Here is a 21,582-nt window from a genome sequence, read left to right on the forward strand (position 1 = left end):
TGCCGTCTACCCCAGTCACACCATGGAGCACGGTCATATCCGAAGGATCCCGCATACCCGAGCACCACACTCGTGTATGAAGTCACTACTCTAGTGCCCCCAGGTCTCCCACCCTTCGGATGGATGAGTAAAACACTAGAGCAAGCCCGAAAGCACAACGAACCTCTATCCGTACCTGGATCATCTGGCCTAACCAAGACTGTAGCATAACTTATGAACGATCTAAGCGTGGATTGATAAACTATAAAGATAGTAAAGCAACCATGAGAGAACTCTATATTATGAATAGAAGTCTGACAAGTTGGATACAAAGCCATACCAGGAGCTGAGGATTGCTCAACGACTCTGATGACGACTTGCTCGCTAAAGAGAACTAGCCTAGCTCCACTACCTAGCTAAGAGAGCAGGAGAGAGGAGAGCCTTCTTGGAGAGAATGGAATGAAGTGTGTGTGTGTTGAGAGGGGGGGGAGGCCCTATTTATACTACTTGGAGGTCGGTTTCCCACCAACGCATATATGGAAGGTGATCAAGTGCCTTGGCCGTGACTCCTCCTCGAGATGCACCTGGACGCATTTGCAGGCCAGGTTCGGCCGACCCTAGGGGTCGGCCGACCCCACCTGTCAACCGTTCGTGCTGATCCTTTGCTGGTTGGTTGATTCGTTGGATCTTATCCTTATCCTCTAGTGCATCTTGCGTGGAGGCCCCGTTTCCTCTGACATGTGGGCCCTCTTTGTAAGGGTGTGACGCCGGATGCGATATTTTGCATAGTTATGTGGCGTCTGCTGCGTGTTTTCGTCTTATTCCGCTCTTGCTCATCTGAAATGTACAAAACTCAAAAACAATTGTGGAGCGAGGTTAGTGATACAAATATGTGAGTAAGGCATGTAGTTCTCCTTTATTATTGAGTATAGTTGACGGGTGAAAATGGCACTTAAGTACCGTCAACAACTCCCCCAAGCTAGCCCTTTACTCGTCCCGAGCAAAGTTTTAGACTTAGGTTGTTGATCAGGAGTTGCTACAATGTCGCATTCCTGACTTATGCCCAAGGCACAACCGAGTGTTCTTACCTTTATTCTGAATAAGTTGGCCTTGTTCGCACCTTTTACCTTACTCCTGTGGGGCTTATAGCATCATTCTCATCTTTGGCGGTTGAGGGTTAGAACGTCTTGAAGAGTACCGCTTACCACTCCTTTATTCAACAGTCAATCCAGAGGTTTTTATAAAGTTTTTGAAAGGAAATATTGTAGTTCCTCGGGTGATCTCTCGGATCGCTCAAATGTGTTTCATTCCTGTAACACCCTAATTTAAATTCCATCATTTTAATAATAAATTTAATTGGCTTTATTTAATTTTCTAAGGTTTATTATGTTTAGTCTTGCATTTAATCTAATTTTCGTTTCACAAGTAATTAAAAATTTCTCTAAGTTTAAAATTTTGTGTTGCATTCATGCTGGTGCATTGTTTTATTTATTTCAGTGCTAGGGTTGAATTCAAATTTGAATTTGAATTCAAATAGTTTGTGTGGTGTTTGAAATAGGAAATAGAAAAGAGGAAAATCAGAGGAATAGGAGAAAACAAACCAACCCAACCCAGCTCGGCCGGCCTAGCGACTCCCCGGCCCACTTTCCTTCCCCCGGGCCCAGCCCGACCCCTCCTCCCTTCCCACCCCGCGCTCGGCCCAGCAGTGTTGCTCCCCCGGCCTGCCTCGCACGCCGCAGCCCAGCGCCCCGCTCTCGCTTTGGCCCGCACGCCGCGCTCTGCCCAGTACGCTCAGCCGCGAGCGCGTCGCCCCGCCGCTGACAGCTCGACCCCACCGGTCAGCTTCGCCATCCTCCTCCCGCAATCCTCGCCCGCCCAAGATGCCCGGGCCTCCTTAAAGTGGCCCCTGTGGCCCTCTGCGCCCTTATCCCCCACGCTAGCGCCACGCAAACCCTAGCCGCCGCCTCCACGTTACTCCGCCCGGAGCAGAGCCCCGCGCCGCCGCGGCCACGCCGCTCTGCCGCACCGGAGCCCCGGCCAAGCCACGCAACAGCACCGCCTCGCCGCCTGGAGTCTCACCGAAGCATCCTCCCTCGACTCTAGCCCGCGTGGCGCCGGAATCGGACCCGAGACCCGCCGTCGGTGAGCACCTTCGCCGCCGCGATTCCTCGCCGCCGGAGTAGCTCAGACTCAGCTGATCCCCTCTGCACTTCCACAGGTCCTGCGCGGATCTTCCCCGTGGATCAACAGACCCGGACTGCCTCTGCAGCGCCTCCCCCACGAGCTCCGGTCAAGCGCCGCCTCTGCGCCGCCGCCGAACTCGCCGTCGACTCCTCTACGCTGCAACTCTGGCCACCACAGGCCCCCGGTGAGATTCAGCGCCCCCTCCTACTCCTTTTTCGCTAGATCCCGTAGGCCATAGCACCCTCTAGTTGCCAGCACGCCGCACTCCGGTGATGTTCTACCGCTCAACCCCGCCATCGCCGTCGAGCACCACACCCCGGGCCCCAATCCACTGCTCTGAGCGCACAGGTGGATTGCGCATGCCAAGTGGGTGCTCCCCAGCCAAACCGCGCGGCTCGAATAACCCCCTGGAATGCCGATTTGGCTTTCTCCGACGAGCCACCACCACAGCAATGCAGCGCCGCCGCTCGCCATCGCGTCAGCGCCGCCGCCCGCGAGCCCAAACCCTCTGAGCCGCCCGATTAGAAGTCAACGGGTGAGATTAGATCAGATCTAGATCATGTCCGGATCGTCAGATTCAAAACCAACGGCCTTGATTCAAACATACCCCTTCGCCTGGCAATCTTTCTAAAGAGCCCCTGATCTTTTGCAGTATCAACCCGCAGTCCACATCTGTTCAAAAGTATTTACAGTTTAGCCCAGATTTTATCATTTAAGCCCCTGACCTTTTTAGAAATTGAACCCGCCATCCAGACCTGCTGTTTTTGCGAGTTAGACCCCAGAGTTAATGTTTAATTATGTTTTAGTCCCTGGTTTTTACAGAAAAACCCCAGAAACTTAGTTTTTCTTGCAGAAAAGCCCCTAGACCTTGGTTTTGCTCTAGTTTTCACGTTTTAGCTCCGTTTTAGGCGTTCTTTATGTCCACGTGATCGTTGTAATCCGTAGAATAGTTCTAGCTTAGTTTTGTTTGCTGTTTTTATGTATTGTTGTACTGTTTCTTAGTTTTTGCTATTATTTGCATGTATGTTTATGTTGTGTATTATTTTTGGCCATGTGTTCGTGAGTAGACGTTGATCCATCTGAGGAGCCCCAGTACCAGTACCAGGAGCCATCTTCTGAGCAGTTTGAGTAGCAAAAACAGTTTGAGGAAGACAAGTATAACATGAACACCACCTATCACCTTTAAATACATTTTCATACTGTATTTTAATACTGTACGCCTATAAGGACTTTCCTAGCCACTTTATATCATTTATATATATATCCTTTGGGTTGCATTTTGGTTAGTTGTGCTAGGTGCCGCGCTATAACACACTTGGTCCTTTTTAATTAATTTGATTAATGGTATATGCAACTTAATTCTGGGAGTGGCCCGTTTGAGGGGCTCACGTCTCGTTATAAAATGGTTTTGTTAGCAACATGGTTTAGGGGGCCAGCACGGAGCTTACTGCTGGGTTGGCCACTCTTCATAAGGACCGGTTCATAGAGCGACAATCTGGGACAACAGCGCTACCACAAGACTGGAATGGGACGGTCTTGGCGTAATAATTAGGTCTTTTTGGTTTGGAGTAACTTACCTGCGGGGCAAGGGTGGTAAGATTCTATGGCCCTCGTATTGAGTGGCCTCGTCTGTGGTATTCTTGACGCCCACTAGACCTGCTCCATAGTCGCCGATCCAACCCTCGCGGTTATTCTTTACCAACGAGATTCTTTGTAAAGGCCTCGTAGTGAGTTTGCTAGTCATCTCACCTAAGGAAGTGTGATGAACAATTAGTGTAGCTCACGACTTGTGGGTAAAGATGTGCAACCTCTGCAGAGTGTAAAACTGGTATACTAGCCGTGCTCACGGTCATGAGCGGCCCAGATCCTCCTTTTGATTAGTGGGGTTATCTTCCTTTGATGAGGCAGGTTTCCTCGGGTGGCTTGGCTTGGTTTGGTATGGTTCTCAGTGGTTCATGGATAATTTTGATTAATTACTATATAACTGGGTTTGTGGTAATTCATCAACTTGTAGTAATTAGCTTTAATAAAATTTTGCCAAGACTTAAAAGCTAATGCAGTTAAGTCAGCCAATCTTAGAGCCTCATAGTTTGTGTTATACTTGTTGAGTACAAGTTACTCACTCTTGCCTACTCTACTCTTTTTCCTCTTGGGGATACTCTACTGCTGCTCAGTTCCTGCCGACGCGAGGGAGTTCACCCGGAGCTACCAAGAGTACGAGGACTTCTAGGCGTTCGTCTCCCAGTCGACGTCCCTGTGGCGCCCTGCTCAGCTTCCGACGAGAGTTATCGTTTATGTATTACGCTTCCGCATACTCTGTACTAGACTTTTGTCATTATTGTAATAAATAACATTCGTATTCGCTTTATTATATCTTTTTACGTGATATGAGCTGTGATATATTGTTCATTCTGTTGTATATACGTGTGACTTGATCCTGGCACATATATGATTGCTCGGTTTATGTTCTTTTATAAACCGGGTGTTACACTTAGCCAAGCTATTATACGAGCTACCTGTTTTATTATCTGTGTATGACATGGCACTTGCGTTTAGCCAGCAGGCTAAAATTATAGGCATTGCTCTTAATAGATGGAGGGCACTAGCAACAATCAATTGCTAGTATAAAGCTGAATTTATAGCAAACCACATTATCTGAATTTGCATCAATCAATAGTTTGATGGGAGCAGCAATCATTAATTGATTGATAGTATAAAGTTGAATTTACGGCGAGCCACTTTATCTAAATTTGATGGGAGCAGCAATCTACTTTTGGATCTGGTCTTTTTTTTTTTACAATGATTTATATTTAGTCTTTATCTTTATCTATTTCTATATTACACATCTATTTTTTTGTTTGATTCAATCTCTATTTCTATCTATTTCTAAAGAGAAAACCATTTTCCTTGTTTCGTCGTTGTCATTTCTCCATTTTATTGTACCCATAATGGTGGTGGGTACGTGAATAAAATAAATCGAATCAAAATCAGAAACCAGACCGTACGTTGAGCCAAAAGTCTGAAGCTAAGTAGAATTATTGCTTGACTAGTAAAGTAGGAAAAGACAACGTACTAGGTTGTTACATTTTTAAATATAATCACAATATAACAATAAAATATCTACTATATAATATATTATATTTATAAAAGGACTCCGCTAATAGATACCTTGTATTGAATATTATTCTGTACCCAAGCCGACCTCTAACGCACGCCAAGCGCCCCACCCGTGCCGTTCCCTGCGCCCACGTTCCCTTCTCCCTCCGGTTTTTTTCCTCGTTGACTCCGCCCGTCGGGTTTTTGTAATTTTTAATCGGTGGTTACTGGTTTTTTATCGGTGGTGAAGGGGCAGCCGGGTAGGCATGCAGGTGCATTTTTTCCGAGGTCATGCGAGTGTGACGTCCTGACGGGTTGCCTGGCGTGCGCCCACTTTCCCTCTCGCGCCACCGGTTTTTCTCAGGCGCGCAGGGATGGCCCTTCCTGTCCCCTATTTTTTCCTGTTTTGTTGGGTTTTTTTGTCTCGTCGAGGTAGGTAGCACCGTGGTATAGATGCTGTTTTGGTGGAGGACGTGAAACACATTTCAAAGCTGGTTAAGTTCTCAATGGCTGAGATGAGTATTAGCCGTAAACACATGCCGTAATACTATAAGCGGAAAAATAATTCTCTTGAATCACACAAATCTTGGAATGATTTTGTAACGTGAGCAAAGTTCTCAGCATTATTGAGACTTGTATTTGCAAATGTCGTTATCTCATTGTAAATATATCATTAACTGCAAAGAGTTAGATATCTTAAATCTAGAATCAAGCAAGGATTGCCATACAAGTGAAGAAAAGGAACAACATGAGTGCACCGGCCTTGGCACAAGCACGATTTCTTTGGAACACATCATCACACCGCAAGGCTTAGAAAGGATAACATCACATGCATGCAAATGGATATCTCAGAAAGAGTTTGTCTTGGTACGTACCAAGATTTCAGATATGATACGAGGTCATTTTTTCTTGTCAAGAAAATATTGGGATTGCAAATCCCTGAAGTCAATAAACATCAGGATTGCACAGACCATCAAATTCAGATTACATTTGCCATTAGCAACAAAATTGGTCATTGCCAAATGATTGCACAAACTACAGTTCCCTCTATATCCTCCTCGAGGTCTGAGTCAGAAGACTTGAGAACGGAAATGGCCATTACTTCCTCGATTGGCTCGTAAGTAGAGGGCTCCACTGAGCAATTCATTGCTCGATCTATTAGAACATGGAGAGTGTCCTTCCCTAGATTGATGTTCAGGTACCCTGTCTTAGATACATCCTTAAGGAGAGCCTTAATGGGATGTCCTATCAGAAAATTGAAGTTGAGAACTTCGAAGATATGGAAGTTTAGGTATACCTTGACATCACTGTGCGAAAATGTCATGTTTGTGAGTACCCCGTAACTGCTCATAAGAGAACCAGAGGGTCTCTTGAGCTGTTTGTCTGTCGGAGTGAGCAATTGGTTGCCCAAAAAGGCTAATGCAAACTCATCTGACATAAGATTGGCTCCGACAATAGGGCTATAAGCTTCCACATTTTGGTCTCGTAGACGGCAACAAAATGACAAGGAAGGGGAATTAAGCTGAATTGGGTTCAGGGATAACTCTCCTTCTTGCCGTCATTCATTACTCATCAACGCTGTCAACTCTTGAATCGTTTCCCGAAGATGATTCTCCTCGGAGGGATCCATAGGAGTGACAGGATCGATGGTCACTTCTAGTAGAAGTATCTTAAAGTGTTGCCGAAATCTTCAAAGAGAGCGTACTCGATACTTCGAAAAAACTCTGGAGATAGATGATCCTCTTTCTTTGGTGTTTCGGGTTTAAGTTCAAGGGAGGGTTCAGGGGTCGAATCTACTAATTGGCTTTCTATAGTTTTTGATTTGATCTCTGAAGTTTCCTCTTGACGCACCTTGGGTTCTGTGGGGATTGGCTCGTGGATACAAGCAAAAGAGGTTCTTTCCAAAATTCAATTATGGACTTCCCTGCCTTTTGGATGGGGTAAGATGAGCGAAAGATCCTCCAAAAGTAAGGTCGAGATGGTGTGCAGACTCCTTATCAAGACTAGCATAAAAATGCTGGAGAAATAAATGCTCAGGTAATGACAAGTCAGGACCTGATTGAACCAATAAGGTAAATCGAGACCCAATCGTGGTGCCGGGGTGGGGACTCCAATTGCGGCGGCGAAGAAATAGCGGCGGACTCTGAGTTCGCGAAATGAAATGTCAGAGGAAAAGAAACGTCGGAGACACGGTCCCACAAGTTTTGAATATAGAGAGTCCAGATTATACCTAGTCTGTTGGGTCCTCCCCCTTTTGCAGCTCTTTATATTTTTTTACAGACAAATTTTAGCTAGTAGTATTACTAATCTCCTGGAGTTGCCCTTTGGAGAACTAACTAAGGAGAACAAACTAGACTTCAGAAATTACAAGGGAATTGAAAATAGTGCTCTGATCAACTTCATTTTATACGGTGTCACATGATCAGCTTCATGTTTGTCCTCCATGCCTGCATTGACTCCAGTATTGCTGCTCGCCTGTTCATAGGTGCATTGTTCTGTAATTATACATGCAAAACATGAGATTGAAAGAAAAGTAAGTAATTGAAAATGAGACACGAATATAGTTTTTTTTATAATTTGGTCGAACAACCTCCCCTAGGGTCTTAATATATATGTCTGAATTCCACTTCCTATGCAAGATATTATAGTAGGCTAGTAGCCTTTTCTTTTGAAAAAAAAGTATCATATAAACTTAAGATTTGAACCCCCTCACTTATAAACAGTAGGTAAGGTAAAGTGCCTGATTTGGATGTCATTGCTTACTCTAGAGTAGTTTGTCGTTTCACAGCGCTGATAACAGTCATGATGTTCCTCAAGTCACAAGGTTTATATCCTCGATCTTTAGCACTTCACTAGAACCTTGCGTTTTGGCAGAACTGCTGGGAGTGGTGCTTGCTGTATCAAAGTTGTAAACTGAATCCTCACTGAAAAAATAGAAAGCAATTGTATATATCAACTTAGTAAAAATTACAATTACAGAGATGTCTAGAGAGAACATCTTACAGTATTTGACTAAATTTTTGCTTCGGTGGCATGTCCAGTGTATCTACGCCTCTTTCAAACATTTCTAAAACCTTGGTCATTGTAGGCCGATGCGTTGGTAAGACTTGTATGCACCACAAACCAATTAAAATCATCTTTCTGGCAATTTCCTCTACTTCACTTGTGACTTCACAAACTTGTAATCCGTCATCCTGGGCAAAGTGTTCATGGATCCAATCTGGAAAATACTTTTCACTTGACTTTTGAACCTCTAAGTTAACATTTTTTCTGCCTCCAACCATCTCTAGCAACATCATTCCATAACTATAAACATCTGATTTTGTTGACACAACTCCAAAGGTTCGAGAGTGAACTTCAGGAGCAATGAATCCAATCGTTCCTCTAGCACCAGTCATTGAAAGCTTACTTTCCTTAGCAAGACACAATTTAGCTAAACCAAAGTCAGCAATCTTTGGGCAAAAGTCCTGATCGAGAAGTATATTTTGGGGTTTGATATCAAAGTGGACTATTCGTGTATTACAACAATGATGCAAGTATTCTAGGCCACGAGCAATTCCAATTGCTATGGTGTAGAGCTTTTGCCACCCTAAAGTTTCTTTGGGGTTCTCGGAGTAAATGTACTGATCCAGAGAACCATTAGGCATGTACTCGTATATAAGAGCTCGTTTTGAGCTCTCCAAACAAAACCCAAATAAGCTAACGATATTAATATGAGATGTCCTTCCAATGCTCATAACCTCATTCACGAACTCCTCCCCATTTCCTTTGCACTCATGCAAAAATTTCACAGCAACTAGATGACCATCATGTAGTCTTCCTTTGAAAACTGTTCCATAACCACCTTCTCCAAGCTTATTATTTAGAGAGGAAGTTATATTCAGTACCTTTGAGTACCTGTACCTTTTTGGAGCTAGGGATCCGTATGATAATATTAGAGCCTCCACGTTCCTTTCATTGGTGCTCCTAGTCTTTTCGCCAAGTAGAAACCATAGTTTTTTCACCTTCCTCTTGCGTATTAGCACACAAATACATGTAAAGAGTAAGCTTGCAGCTGCTGCCATCGAAACTGAGATCAAAACACTGTGTTATTTACTTTATAAAATCGAGATTATATAATTATTATTACTCTTTTCTAAGGAATGATTCCATTCATGCCCCCTCAACTCTTTTCATGGTCTGATTTTCATCGCGCTATAAAAAACTGTTAGCGAGGTGAATAGGCTGGCCCATGGGCCTTGGTTAGTTGGCCGTGTTGGCCTTTAGGGTTGGGCGCAGCACCTGTCTAGGTGCGCCCCCCTTGGGATTTTCCTTGATTGGTTAGGATATGCAAGGATCCCCTAGATAGGATATTTCCATATTCCTGGGCATCCTTGCCTATATGTACATGTACTCGTGCTTTGCACCCTAATCAATACATTCAATTCCCAGCCATATCTTCCTTCATGGTATCAAGAGACCGGACTTCTTTCCCGGCCCTCTTCCGCTGCCCTAGCGTGCTACTGTAGGCGCCACTAGTCCTACACCCCTGCATGCGCGTCCCCTGCGCTGCAGTCACCATGGCCGGCTCCGCTCACCCCTCCCAGATTGCTGCCGACGAAACTGAGCGCAAACGCCTGGAGAACGAGCGTGCTGCCAAGGCTGAGGCCCTTGCCGCCGCCCTTATCTGCGCCGCGGAGGCCGAACCTGAGGCTGCCATCGCCGCCACGGAGCACGCCGCCGCCGCCGCACGTGTCCGTGCGGCCCTGGATCTGGCTGCCAAGGAGCGGGCCGCTGCCGATCCTGACGCCGATGCCGACGCCGACGCCGATGGTGCGTCCTCCATCTCAGAAGGGGTTCGCTCCTCCGTTCACGCCGCAATGGTGTTCCAGGAAGCCACCGTTGTGTTGAACCTGCATGCCCAGGCCGTTGCCATTCAAAACATCCGCAACCTTGTTCCCATCGTCCTCGACGTCGCCGCCAGCAACTTCACTCGGTGGCGCGAACAGTTCTTGCTCTCTTTGGGCAAGTACTCCCTCCAGGGCCACGTCCTTCACGACGCCGCCGCCCCTGACTAGCCTGATTGGGAATGCATGGACTGCATTGTTTGTTACTGGCTCTACGGAACCCTCTCCGGCGACCTCCTCGACATTGTCATGCGCCGCGGCTACCGCGGCGTCACGGATCATGCCACCTGGCTTGCCATCGAGAGTCAATTTCTCGGCAACCGGGAGGCGCGCGCCCTCATCCTCGACGCCAAGCTACGGACCTTCGTCCAAGGGGACCTCCCCGTCGCGGACTACTGCAAACGCCTCAAGACGACGGCCGATGACCTCGCCGATCTCGGAGAGCCCGTTACGGACCGCTCCCTCGTCCTCAACTTGATCTGTGGGTTGAACGAGCAATTCTCCTCCGTTGGGCACCATCTTCAGCGTGGACGCCCCTTCCCCTCCTTCTTGGAGGCATGCGATGAGCTCGACCTCGAGGAGCTCACCATGGGGAGCTCTCCCTCGCAGTCAACCGCCCTCGTTGCTGGCACGGGCGGGGCACGTCCTCCCGCCCCTCTGCACCAACCTCCTAGCAGCCCTCCGGGCGCACTGGCTCTGGCTCCGGGGGCGGCAAAGGGGGCGGCTTCGGCTCCAACAGCAAGGGCGGCCGCGGCAACCGCGGCCACGGTAGCAAGGACGGCGGCAACAAAGGGGCCAGCTCCAAGACCGGCGCAGGCGGTGGCGGTTCTGGCACCTAGGCTCCCAGTGGCCAGGGGACGAGCGGGCCTTGGCCCACCTATTACAACCCCTGGCTCATAGTGCCAAGATCCCGCCCCTCTACCCAGCTCCCTCCGGCGGCCTAGTTCCCCTTGGCGGCCCACCACCAGTAGCAGCAGGCGCTGTTGGCCCAGCAGCTCACCTTCCAGGCCCAGCAGCAGCCCCTGCAGCATGCTCCTCCCACGGCATACTACGGGGGCCAGCTACAGGGGGGTAGTTGTAATATTCCGAAAATTCACCCAAATAAATCACCCACTAAAAATATTATTTTTCAAAACCTTTTTCAGCACTGAGCTCAAATCACTCCAAAATCGTTTTCCGCCCGAACTCCCAATCTCCCGAAATCATGTCCCGACAATCCGCTGTCCCGACACCAGTACCAATCCCTGTCCCATCTCTCTTTTTCTCCTTCCGCGTGCAAGTCGTCGACTGGCCGATAGTCGCAGCGCGCGCGTGGCCGACCACCGCCGGCAGCTCTCTTTTTCCCTCTCTCTCTTTTCTTTTTTTTCCTTTTTTCCTTTTTCTCTTTTCTTTTTCTCCTCCTTCCCTTTCTTCCTTCTCCCTCCTCCCCCTTTCTCCCCCTCGCGCTACCCCGAGCAGGGCTCGGCGCGAGCACCCCGAGCTCGACGCCGGCGCTCCTCTCCCCACCAGGGCCCCACCGCCGCCGGCCATCAGCCCCCCACCAGCGGCCCCCTCCGCCGCACCCCTTTGCCGCCTCGTCGCGCGCGCGTGCCCGAGCAGCTGCAGCAGAGCAGAGCCGGCCGTGCACACGGTGCCCCGCCATTGGCCGCCATCCCCCCTCCACTTGCCCACTTGCCGTCCTTCTCTGCGCCGCCCGTCACCTCGCCGTCGCCTCCGAGCACCACCGCACTGCTCCACGACAGCGAATCGGCCCCCACCTCCATTAATCGCCGTCCTTCGAAGCTCACCGGCCGGCCACCGCGGCCCCTCCTCCTCGCCCCAGCCCGGCCTATAAATACCCCTCCCCGCAGCTCCCCACCACCACCAAGGCCACCTCCACCACTGCGCGCCCCCTCCCTCGCCCCGCAGCACCGCCAACAGAGCAGCCGCCGGCCACCTCCGCCCGTCGCCGTGGGCATGCCGCCTCGGGCCGCCTCCTCGCAAGGTGAGGGCGGGAATCGATTCCCCGCGCCTCCCTCCCCGTTTTCCACTTCTTCCCGAGCGCCGCCAAGCCCCCAGGGCCGCCGGCCCCTAGCGCCGCCGCCCCCCATGCGCACTCCCCTATTTCGGTCGACAGGAGGAAGAAGAAGGGGCAGTTTTGCCCCTAGGCCCCTCCCTTCCCCTCTATTCTTTTAAGAACCCTCCCCCTCTTATGTCCTTTTCCAAAAAAACCCTCCATGTTTCTCTATTTAAGAAATAACCCCTCCATTATATAAACATAATTTCAAATAGGTCCCTGCCCCTTTTCAGAATATTTCAGATATTTTCCAAAATTTCAACCAAGTCCTTTTCTCTCCCAGAGTAATTACAAAGAAGCCCCTCTCTTAGTTCTTTTAATGAATAAGCCCCTCCACTATATAAAATATTTATGAGTAGGTCCCTGCCTAATTTCCAGAGTAGCCCGAACCTTTTCCAAAATTCTAATCAAGTCCTATCACTCCCAGAAATAATTATAAATAGGCCCCCGAATCCTTATTTAGCCCCTAAACCCCTCTTCGGCCTATCATTTCATGCGCCAAAAATCCTCCGTTTGCCCCGAAACTTTACCACACTATTTCTAACATAATTCCGGCCATGCCATTAGAAAACCACCCAAAAATATTACTCCCATATCCATATCTTAATTTCTTCCGATTCGAGCTTGACGATAAAACCTTTATTTCTTTTTCTTTATTGTGTGTTTGTTTGTGTGCGCCATAGATCACGGTGTGAATGAGGGAGAACCCGTCAACGAGCAGTACCACGAGCAGGTGTGCGAGGACTAGTATTGCAAGCCCGAACCCGAAGGACAGTACCTCGATCAGGACTTCCCGGAAGGCTTTGTGAACGGCAAGTTCAATCTCATCCTTTGATTGCATATTTCGACCCAGTTTTATAAACACAACCTATTGGCCTGTTTTACAAAATTGCATATGCTTTTACTGCTGAAACATGGTTTCATAGGCACCCCTAGATTTGTTATAGCCACTCCTTGACCACATAGATTAACGTCTATATATGATTTATTCTTTATGGATGTTAATCGCTGCTAAAGCTTAGGACCCGATACTCGTTTTATTACACTCAAAATGGTTACAACATGCTTTATAAAAGGGAAAATGCGTGAGTATGAAGAAAAGGGAAGTTGGGTTATAAAGAATAAAATGTTAAGATGGGATGGATGAATGGCATTCCCTGGAAGGATTGTCATGCGTCGGAGGCTCGTACCATTGTGGTAGAGCAAGAAGGTTGGGAGATATCCATCCTGTCACAATTAAGGACTGAGTTGATGTGTCATCTTGTCTAACTCAACTATCGTGCGAACCACTCGACCGTTGTATATGGCAACGGCTTAGCATAAACCCCACTAGTTATTCTGACAGCCATCAGGAGAGCTGAGAGCAACGGGTGACCAAGGAGAAGGGATAAGATCGTGGTTACTTATGCCCCGGTTAAACCTCGCTGTCAGGTCAATGGCCCCTTGGTGGAGTCTGTGTTGGCTAGTCAGATCTAGCTAATGTGGGTAATGGCTTTGATGGGATTTGTACCGACACTAAGGTGATCATGCTGTGGTACCCCACTTGTTGGTAAAGTTGCACACCTCTGCAGAGTGTAAAACCTATTTGAAAAGCCGTGCTCACGGTATTGAGCGGGTTACGGTTTGGTCACATAACTAGCTTCTAGGATGGAAGGTTCCATGGTGTGAGTTGTTTTTGGAAGGTGTTCGGCAGATGTGCCGTGAGCTACGGCGGATGAGGAGTCTGGTAGCATTTAAAACTTGGATCCTTTGTGTAGGATCAACCCCACTGATTACTCGGTTACTAAAGAATTGCTTTGGGAAAAACTCTTTTCAAAAATAAACCCTTGCATGTGTAAAATCTAGCCTTACTGCAAATAAACCTCAGCCTTATCCTTGATTTACCCTGTGCATATCTGTATTTACCCCCCTCTATGGATGGGGTTGGACTTGTTGAGTACTTTTGTACTCACCCGATATATATTTGTGGTTTTCTTCAGAGGAAGATCCGGACTATGCTGTTGAAGACGTCGAGTAGAGGTTGCGTCCGAACCCCAACTTTGCCTGTGGTGTTGGCCCTCTGCAAGATGATTCTGCTGGCGCGATAATCTGAGCCCGAGCTGGATCCCATGTGGGTCGTGCTTTGGTGTATCACCGTAGCCTTTTTACTTCTTATTATCGTTTGTATCGAGTGTCCACCTCCTCGGAGGTTTGTACGGTGATGTACCATCTGATATAATAAATGTGTATCAGCCTCCTGGGACTGATATTTGTATCACATTTAAGTCACCTCTTATGAGGGGACGCTTCAGTAGTTCCCCTCCCTCGGTGCATCGGTCCCTCCTAGGTTCTACAACCCGACCGGGCTCCCGGCGGCCTAGGACCAGCAGTCGCTCGCATCGACGTTCAGCATGATGACGCTGAACCAGTCACAGCAGCACGAGTGGTACTTCGACTCAGGTGCTACCTCCCACATGACATCTGATTCTCGTTCTCTCTCACATATTTTTCTCCAGCGGTACCCTTTTCCTTCAGCTATTATTGTCGGTGATGGATCTTTACTCCCCGTCACCTCCACTGGCACAACACACCTGTCAGGACCCCTGCATCTTAATAATGTTCTTGTTTCCCCAAAACTTATTAAGAATCTTATTTCTGTCTGCCAGTTTACCTCTGATAACAATTGCTCAGTGGAATTTGACCCCTCTGGTTGTTCTGTGAAGGATCTCGGGACTCGGAACATGATCGTTAGGTGCAATAGCTCCGGGCCCCTGTACCCACTCCATCTCCCTACTGCTGCCACCGCCTTAGCCGCCGGCTCCACTTCCACTCTATGGCACCATCGTCTGGGTCACCCTGGTCAGGAGGCCCTGACCAAGTTAGCTTCCACACTACTGTCATGTTATAAAGATGTTAGCTCCTCTCTTTGTCATGCATGTCAACTCGGGCGCCACACTCGTCTTCCCTTTCGGGTGTGGTTGTCCTGGGCGTCAAACAAGTTTGATCTTATTCATTGTGACCTATAGACCTCTCCCATCGCTAGTGTCTCTGGTTACAAGTATTATTTGGTTATTCTTGATGATTACTTGCATTATTTGTAGATGTTTCCCCTACGTCTCAAGTCTGACACGTATGACACTCTCGCTAACTTCTTCTCTTATGTGACTACACAGTTCAGTACCAATGTTAAAGCCGTGCAGTGTGACAACGGGCGCGAGTTTGACAACTCTAGTGCCCGAACCTTCTTCCTCACCCGCGGCACCCACCTGCGCATGTCATGCCCCTACACTTCGCCTCAGAATGGTCGAGCCGAGCAGATTATTCGTTCCACCAACAAAATCCTTCGCTCGCTCCTATTCCAGGCCAGTCTGCCGCCCTGGGTCGAGGCCCTGTCCACCACCACATACCTCCTCAACCTCCTCCCGACCAAGATGTTGGACATGTCCATGCCTCACATGGCGCTATACGGCTCGCCACCATCCTATGATCATCTCTGCGTCTTTGGTTGCCGGTGCTACCCCAATATGACAGCCACTGCCAGTCATAAGCTAGCGTCCCGCTCCCTCCCTTGCGTCTTCCTTGGATATTCAGCTCGTCATAAAGGGTACCGTTGCCTTGACACCTCGTCCAACCGTGTCATCATCTCGAGACACGTAGTGTTCGACGAGTCTAGTTTCCATTTCGCTGGGCTATCGTCCCCCCCACCACTCACGCATATGATTTTTTGGAGGATTCCACTGACTTTGTGCCGGCTCCAATAGGACTGTCACAAACCCCTTTCTCTACAGTAACTCCACCAGCTCTTCCCGCCGGACCGCCGCCCCAGGTGCCGTCACCTCTGGTGCCGGCGTCCGTCGGCGTGTCGACCCCCACACTGCCATGTGCGGCCCCCGGAGCGTTCTCCCCCGCACTACCATGTGCGGCCCCCGGCGCCTCCCTCACACTGCCATGTGCGGCCCCCACATCGCCTACTCCTGGCCCGGACCTTGCCTCGCGCCAGGCAGCAAGTCCCCTCCCACCGGTGCAGCCCTACGACAGCGTCTACACGTGCCGAGGCGGGGCTGCCCACCGCCCCCCGTCAGCACCGGCACCCCTCCCCTACCCAAGGGAGCCGTGTCGGTGGTTCTTGTAGTCAACGAGCATCGCATGGTCACTCGTGCGAAACTCATCTTCTGGCAGCCTGCTCTCTTCACCGCGGCTCCCTTGTCTCTGGTTCCGAAGACCTTCCGTAGCGCCGTTGCCGATCCCAATTGGCGGGTGGCAATGGAAGAAGAGCATGCTTCCCTCCTGAGGAATCAGACCCGGGTTCTTGTCCCTCAGCCACTGCATGCTAATGTGGTCACCGGGAAGTGGATCTTCAAGCACAAGCTCCAAGCTGACGGTTCACTGGAGCGGTACATGGCTCGCTGGGTTCTGCGTGGATTCACTCAGCGACCAAGTGTTGACTTTGATGAGACATTCAGCCCTGTGGTGAAGCCGGCAACAGTTTGCACTGTTCTCTCCTTGGCGCTCTCTCGACGGTGGCCCATCCACCAGCTCGACGTCAAGAACGCCTTCCTCCATGGCACATTCTCAGAGACAATCTACTATGCTCAACCAGCTGGCTTTGAGGACCCTACACGCCCTGACTTCGTCTGTCGGCTCAACAGATCTCTCTACGGGTTGAAGCAGGCTCCCCGAGCATGGTACAGTCACTTCATAGCATACCTACTCAGTCCGGGATTTGTCGAGGCCAAGTCAGACACCTCCCTGTTTGTCTACCGCCGCGGTACCGACACCATCTACTTGCTCCTGTATGTTGATGATATCATCCTCATAGCCTCTTCACCAGCTATTCTCGAGCGCACCATTCAGGCCTTGCAACAGAAGTTCAGCATGAAGGATCTGGGCGACCTCCATCACTTTTTTGGGGATGCACGTACAGCGGTGTGGTTATGGACTTCTCCTTTCTCAGTGGCAGTACATGCTCGACATCTTGGACCGTGCGGGTATGGCCGAGTGCAAGCCTTGCTCTACTCCGGTGGACACCAACTCCAAGTTGGCGGCTGATGGTCCACCTATTCAGGATGCCTCTGACTTCCGGAGTCTCGTCGGTGCCCTGCAGTACCTCACCTGCACCAGGCCGGATATTGCTTATGCCGTTCAGCAGGTTTGCTTGCACATGCATGATTCACATGAGCCACACCTAGCTGCCTTGAAGCGTATCCTTCGTTACATCAGAGGCACACTGCACCTGGGACTTCTTCTTCGGCCGTCTTCGCAGAGTAAGCTGACTGTATACTCTGACGCCGAATAGGCAGGCTGTCCAGATACTCATAAATCCACATCGGGTTATGCAGTATTCCTCGGGGACAACCTGGTTTCCTAGTCTTCGAAGCGGCAGAGCACGGTGTCCAGATCCAGTGCAAAGGCAGAGTACCGTGCTGTGGCTAATGGCATTGCCGAAGCCACCTGATTGCGCCAGCTTCTCCTCGAGCTCCATGCACCTCCTCGACGTGCTTCCTTGGTCTATTGTGACAACATCAGCGTTGTCTACATGTCCTCCAACCCGGTCTAGCATCAACACACCAAGCACATTGAGATTGATTTTCACTTCGTGCGGGAGCGTGTTTCTATTGATGTCCGCGTCATGCATGTTCCAACATCGTCAAAGTATGCCGACATCTTCACCAAGGGACTCCCGTCTTCAGTGTTCTCAGAGTTTAGGTCCAGTCTGAACGTCCGCGCCGCCGACGATCAGACTGCGGGGCGTGTTAGCGAGGTGAATAGGCTGGCCCATGGGCCTTGGTTAGATGGCCGTGTTGGCCTTTAGGGTTGGGCGCAGCACCTGTCTAGGTGCGCCCCCCCCCCTTGGGATTTCCCTTGATTGATTAGGATAGGCAAGGATCCCCTAGATAGGATATTTTCATATTCCTCAGCATCCTTGCCTATATGTACATGTACTCGTGCTTTGCACCCTAATCAATACATTCAATTTCCAGCCATCTCTTCCTTCAAAAATTGGTTAGGATACATCTCCTTATGTTTAAAACGCTGCAAATCACATCCCTAGGCTGGCATCTTATAAGGTCTGTGCCATGTTAATCACCATGTCAACGACTTTGGTTCACATTAATGGTGCTTTCGCTTGCTTGTTCTGTAAATGGAATATGTTGACTTTATGGGGCAGTTCACTCTTCAAGTTTTCATAGCAGCATGGGTGTGACTACTAGATTTTTTTTTTTGGAGAAACAGAAGGAGGTGGAACAAAATATTATCGCCTTGGTTAGTCATTTTGGCTAGCAATGTGGGTCAAGCTTAGTGAAAACCATATTTTATCTGTGCTGGGGGTGGGGGTTTTAGATGGATCAACTGTTGCAGAAGGTGTTTCTCCCATTACCGCATACAAGGAACCAAAATTATATCAAGCTAAGAGTTGAGGGACTATGGACAGACTTTTTCTTTTTTACATGGATAACATGTTATTCTCCAGATGAACCAGTCGTTAATGAGATGTCAGCCTGCTAAATTCATTTTTCTTTTCCGGACATGAGCCAAAGTGAGAGTTATGTACCTATTAATATTATCGTCGCCCCTCTGTTCTTCCTCTTGCTTCCTGCAACAACCATAATTTTAATACAGTATTGATGTCAAGGCAATAGATTTGACTGTTACTCAAGTTAAGAGAACATATGTTTGGCACATCATATTTTAGAGATATCTGTGGTAAAACTGCTCTATTACTTTTACTTGGCTGCATATTGAAATTCGTTGCCTCGAATACGAGTGCTAGCTAGCAGTAATAATTTTTTTTTCCAATCGCAAAAAAAAGTAATAATCTTTTTCCATCAACAAAGCTGCAGTTAATGCAAGGTTTGCCTTGTTAGTTGTTACTGAAAAATCATGTACAAAGATTCCACAAGTTTATCAATCATGTAAGCATTGGTGGTTATCCTGTCTATTCTAGTACTAGCAATAAGCGTACGAGTTGTTGCTTTGTTTTCTAGGTTTAGGTTCACCATACCCAGCTAATACTCCAAAACCCATCTATACCTAACTGTTTATAATACCACTGGGCCTGCTCGGGAGAGATTCGACTTCTGCTGTTGCTGTTTATGCATGTGCGCCCCGCCGGCACAGCAAAAGCGTGTCTCGACTCTCGCCGGCAGCCACAGCACTGTCGTAGTGTCGTTGTCTTTAGCCAACAGTTAATAATATACCAGCGGCAGCCGGCTGGTGCTGCAGAGTTGGCTAGGCCAAGTCTTGGTTCTCCTCCAACACTGGTCAATCCAAACGTGACAAGTACATGTCATAGCGTATTTCAAAGTATTATGTTGTTGCTCGAGTAGGACCTTCGAATGATTGGTCATTGATGGGGCAGTAGTTAGACAACGCCAAATGTGCTGCCAGGATGCCAAGGATCAAGAAAGTATTCTAGATTTAGAAGTGGCTACATCACAACAATTGACATTGGTGGTCAACATGCTTTTTACCCGGGCATATGAGGGACGGTCTAATCTTAAAATTGATTGTCACTAGAGTGTTTGCTACTACTATTTCGGATGTGTGCATCTAGCGATGCAGTGACCGGGGATGTTTTCTAAGACTATATCAACTTGATGTAATGTTCTTTCAAAAAAAAAAATGTATGAAATCTGGAACTCACCTTCGGTGGCGCATGTCGACCCTTGCTGATTGCCGTTGGGGCAGACGCAGGCGAACACAGCGTTAACGTTCCGGCACTTCCCGCCGCTTGCGGTACAGGCAGAACAGTCGCCTTCCGCAGGCGCCGGCCAGTCGACGACATACCCGTCCTTGAGGAGCCGGGTGTAGTTGGCCGCCGACATGGTTTCCGGCTCCTGCTCGCGCACCGGGACGTACGAGAGCGTGCACCCTCCCATCTCGATCGCCGACATGTCCATGCTCCCGGCGAGGTACGCGTAGACAGGAGCACTGCAGGTGGAGGTGGCGTTGACGTAACCGGGCCCCGACGGCTCCGTGCCGTTGCAGTTGTAGAGGAAGCACAGGGCCCGGTTCCGGCTGATGCTAATCGTGAAGACGCTGAGCCCGATGATGGTGGATCCGTTGACGTCGGCGCGGCACACGCCATTGTTGCCGGCGGCGACCCTGGTTTGGGAGGCGACAAAGGAGCGATCGGTGTAGTTGATGCTGAGGATGTGTATGTCGGTGTCGGTGCCCTTCAAGGAAGCCACGGTCCCGTCGTCGCTGCACTGGATCTTGAAGGCTGGGTGGCCGCAGTTTGACCAGGGCTGGTTGCTGCTGCCGAGCCAGAATGGGTATCTGATGGTGAGGTTCCCGCATGCTGCGGACTCGCAGTCATCGGCATGCGCGTGGTGATGGAGCTGGAGGAGCAAGAAGGCCAAGAGCGGGAGAAGCTGTAACGCGGGGCGCATGTCGACTGGACTGGGAATTGGCGGCAATGGCGGCAGGACAAGTACTATATATATACACATTTGATTATCAGGATGAGAAAACAGTAGGTCATTAGCTTGACTGATATTTCATTTTTTTGTGTTTAGGATGAGACTCATTGGAGATTAGTATTTTGTTCAAATCATACGAAGTTTTTAATACGAAGTTCAAATCATACAAGTACTATAAATCTCCCTGGGTGGAGAACTGACAGGACGTTTCTATAGCGGTAAACAGAAAAACTGTTGCCACAGTCAGAAAAAGAATCTCCGATCCGTCGAGCCGACAGAAAAAGACTGGTTACCACCCAGCACTGCTTGCAGAAGCTGACAGGAAAATTGATCACGCCGGGATTGGTTTCAAATTCAATTTCTTACCAAAATGACAAATCACAATTCACATCCATCATTCAGAATAAAATTACAAACGAGAAGACCATATCAATCATTACATATATTATCAAAGCAGAGTCATAATAGCAAATTCATACAGATATGATGTCAAGAAGCATGTAGAGATATTGGTAAAATATGAAGCCCACAAAAGCAATAACCTTCTAGCACATTACTAACAAGAGATGAGCACAATTACTCCAAGTGATAGTTGTACTGTCACATAGATGAATTGTTTCCACTTTGGCGACTGCTAGCATCTATCAATTTGGAAGGTCCTCACCGCCATGGCCATCAACAGCAATGAGTGGACTTCGAGTCAACACACAATGAACCAGCCATCTGCATGAGATGTGAGTGATAGTTAAACAAGCAGCTGAATCAGGCCTCTAGCAACAGGCATAGAATCACACCATTATAAAAATGAAACATGTAGAGGAAGATGTTTATTACCTTTACCAACAAGGGCAATCACTAGGCCTGAAATATTCTTGACTACGTTGAAAGTGCAGGCCAGCAGCCTAATGCCAGACTACTCCGGTCCTTGTTCAGCCCCAAATCCTAACTGCAATACATGAAGGGCAGGAGATCAGAACAT

General features: G+C 48.7%; 1 protein-coding gene across 2 annotated transcripts; it reads right to left on the minus strand.

Annotated features, from left to right (window-relative positions):
- Positions 1-7,461: 7,461 nt before the first annotated feature.
- LOC120711921 (LEAF RUST 10 DISEASE-RESISTANCE LOCUS RECEPTOR-LIKE PROTEIN KINASE-like 2.4) lies at positions 7,462-20,582 on the minus strand. Of its 2 annotated transcripts, none has more exons than XM_039997598.1 (5): positions 19,826-20,582; positions 18,734-18,775; positions 8,263-9,328; positions 8,023-8,183; positions 7,462-7,734 (listed from the first exon to the last, which is right to left on the minus strand). In XM_039997598.1, the coding sequence occupies exons 1-4, from the start codon at positions 20,571-20,573 to the stop codon at positions 8,072-8,074; spliced, it is 1,968 nt and encodes a 655-aa protein (XP_039853532.1). In that variant the 5' UTR covers positions 20,574-20,582; the 3' UTR covers positions 7,462-7,734; positions 8,023-8,071. The 2 variants fall into 2 exon arrangements, with proteins under 2 accessions (XP_039853532.1, XP_039853531.1); XM_039997597.1 differs by having other exon boundaries at positions 7,462-7,754.
- Positions 20,583-21,582: the final 1,000 nt, after the last annotated feature.

Source organism: Panicum virgatum, chromosome 6K (genome assembly GCF_016808335.1).
Source record: "Panicum virgatum strain AP13 chromosome 6K, P.virgatum_v5, whole genome shotgun sequence".
Taxonomy (NCBI): domain Eukaryota; kingdom Viridiplantae; phylum Streptophyta; class Magnoliopsida; order Poales; family Poaceae; genus Panicum; species Panicum virgatum.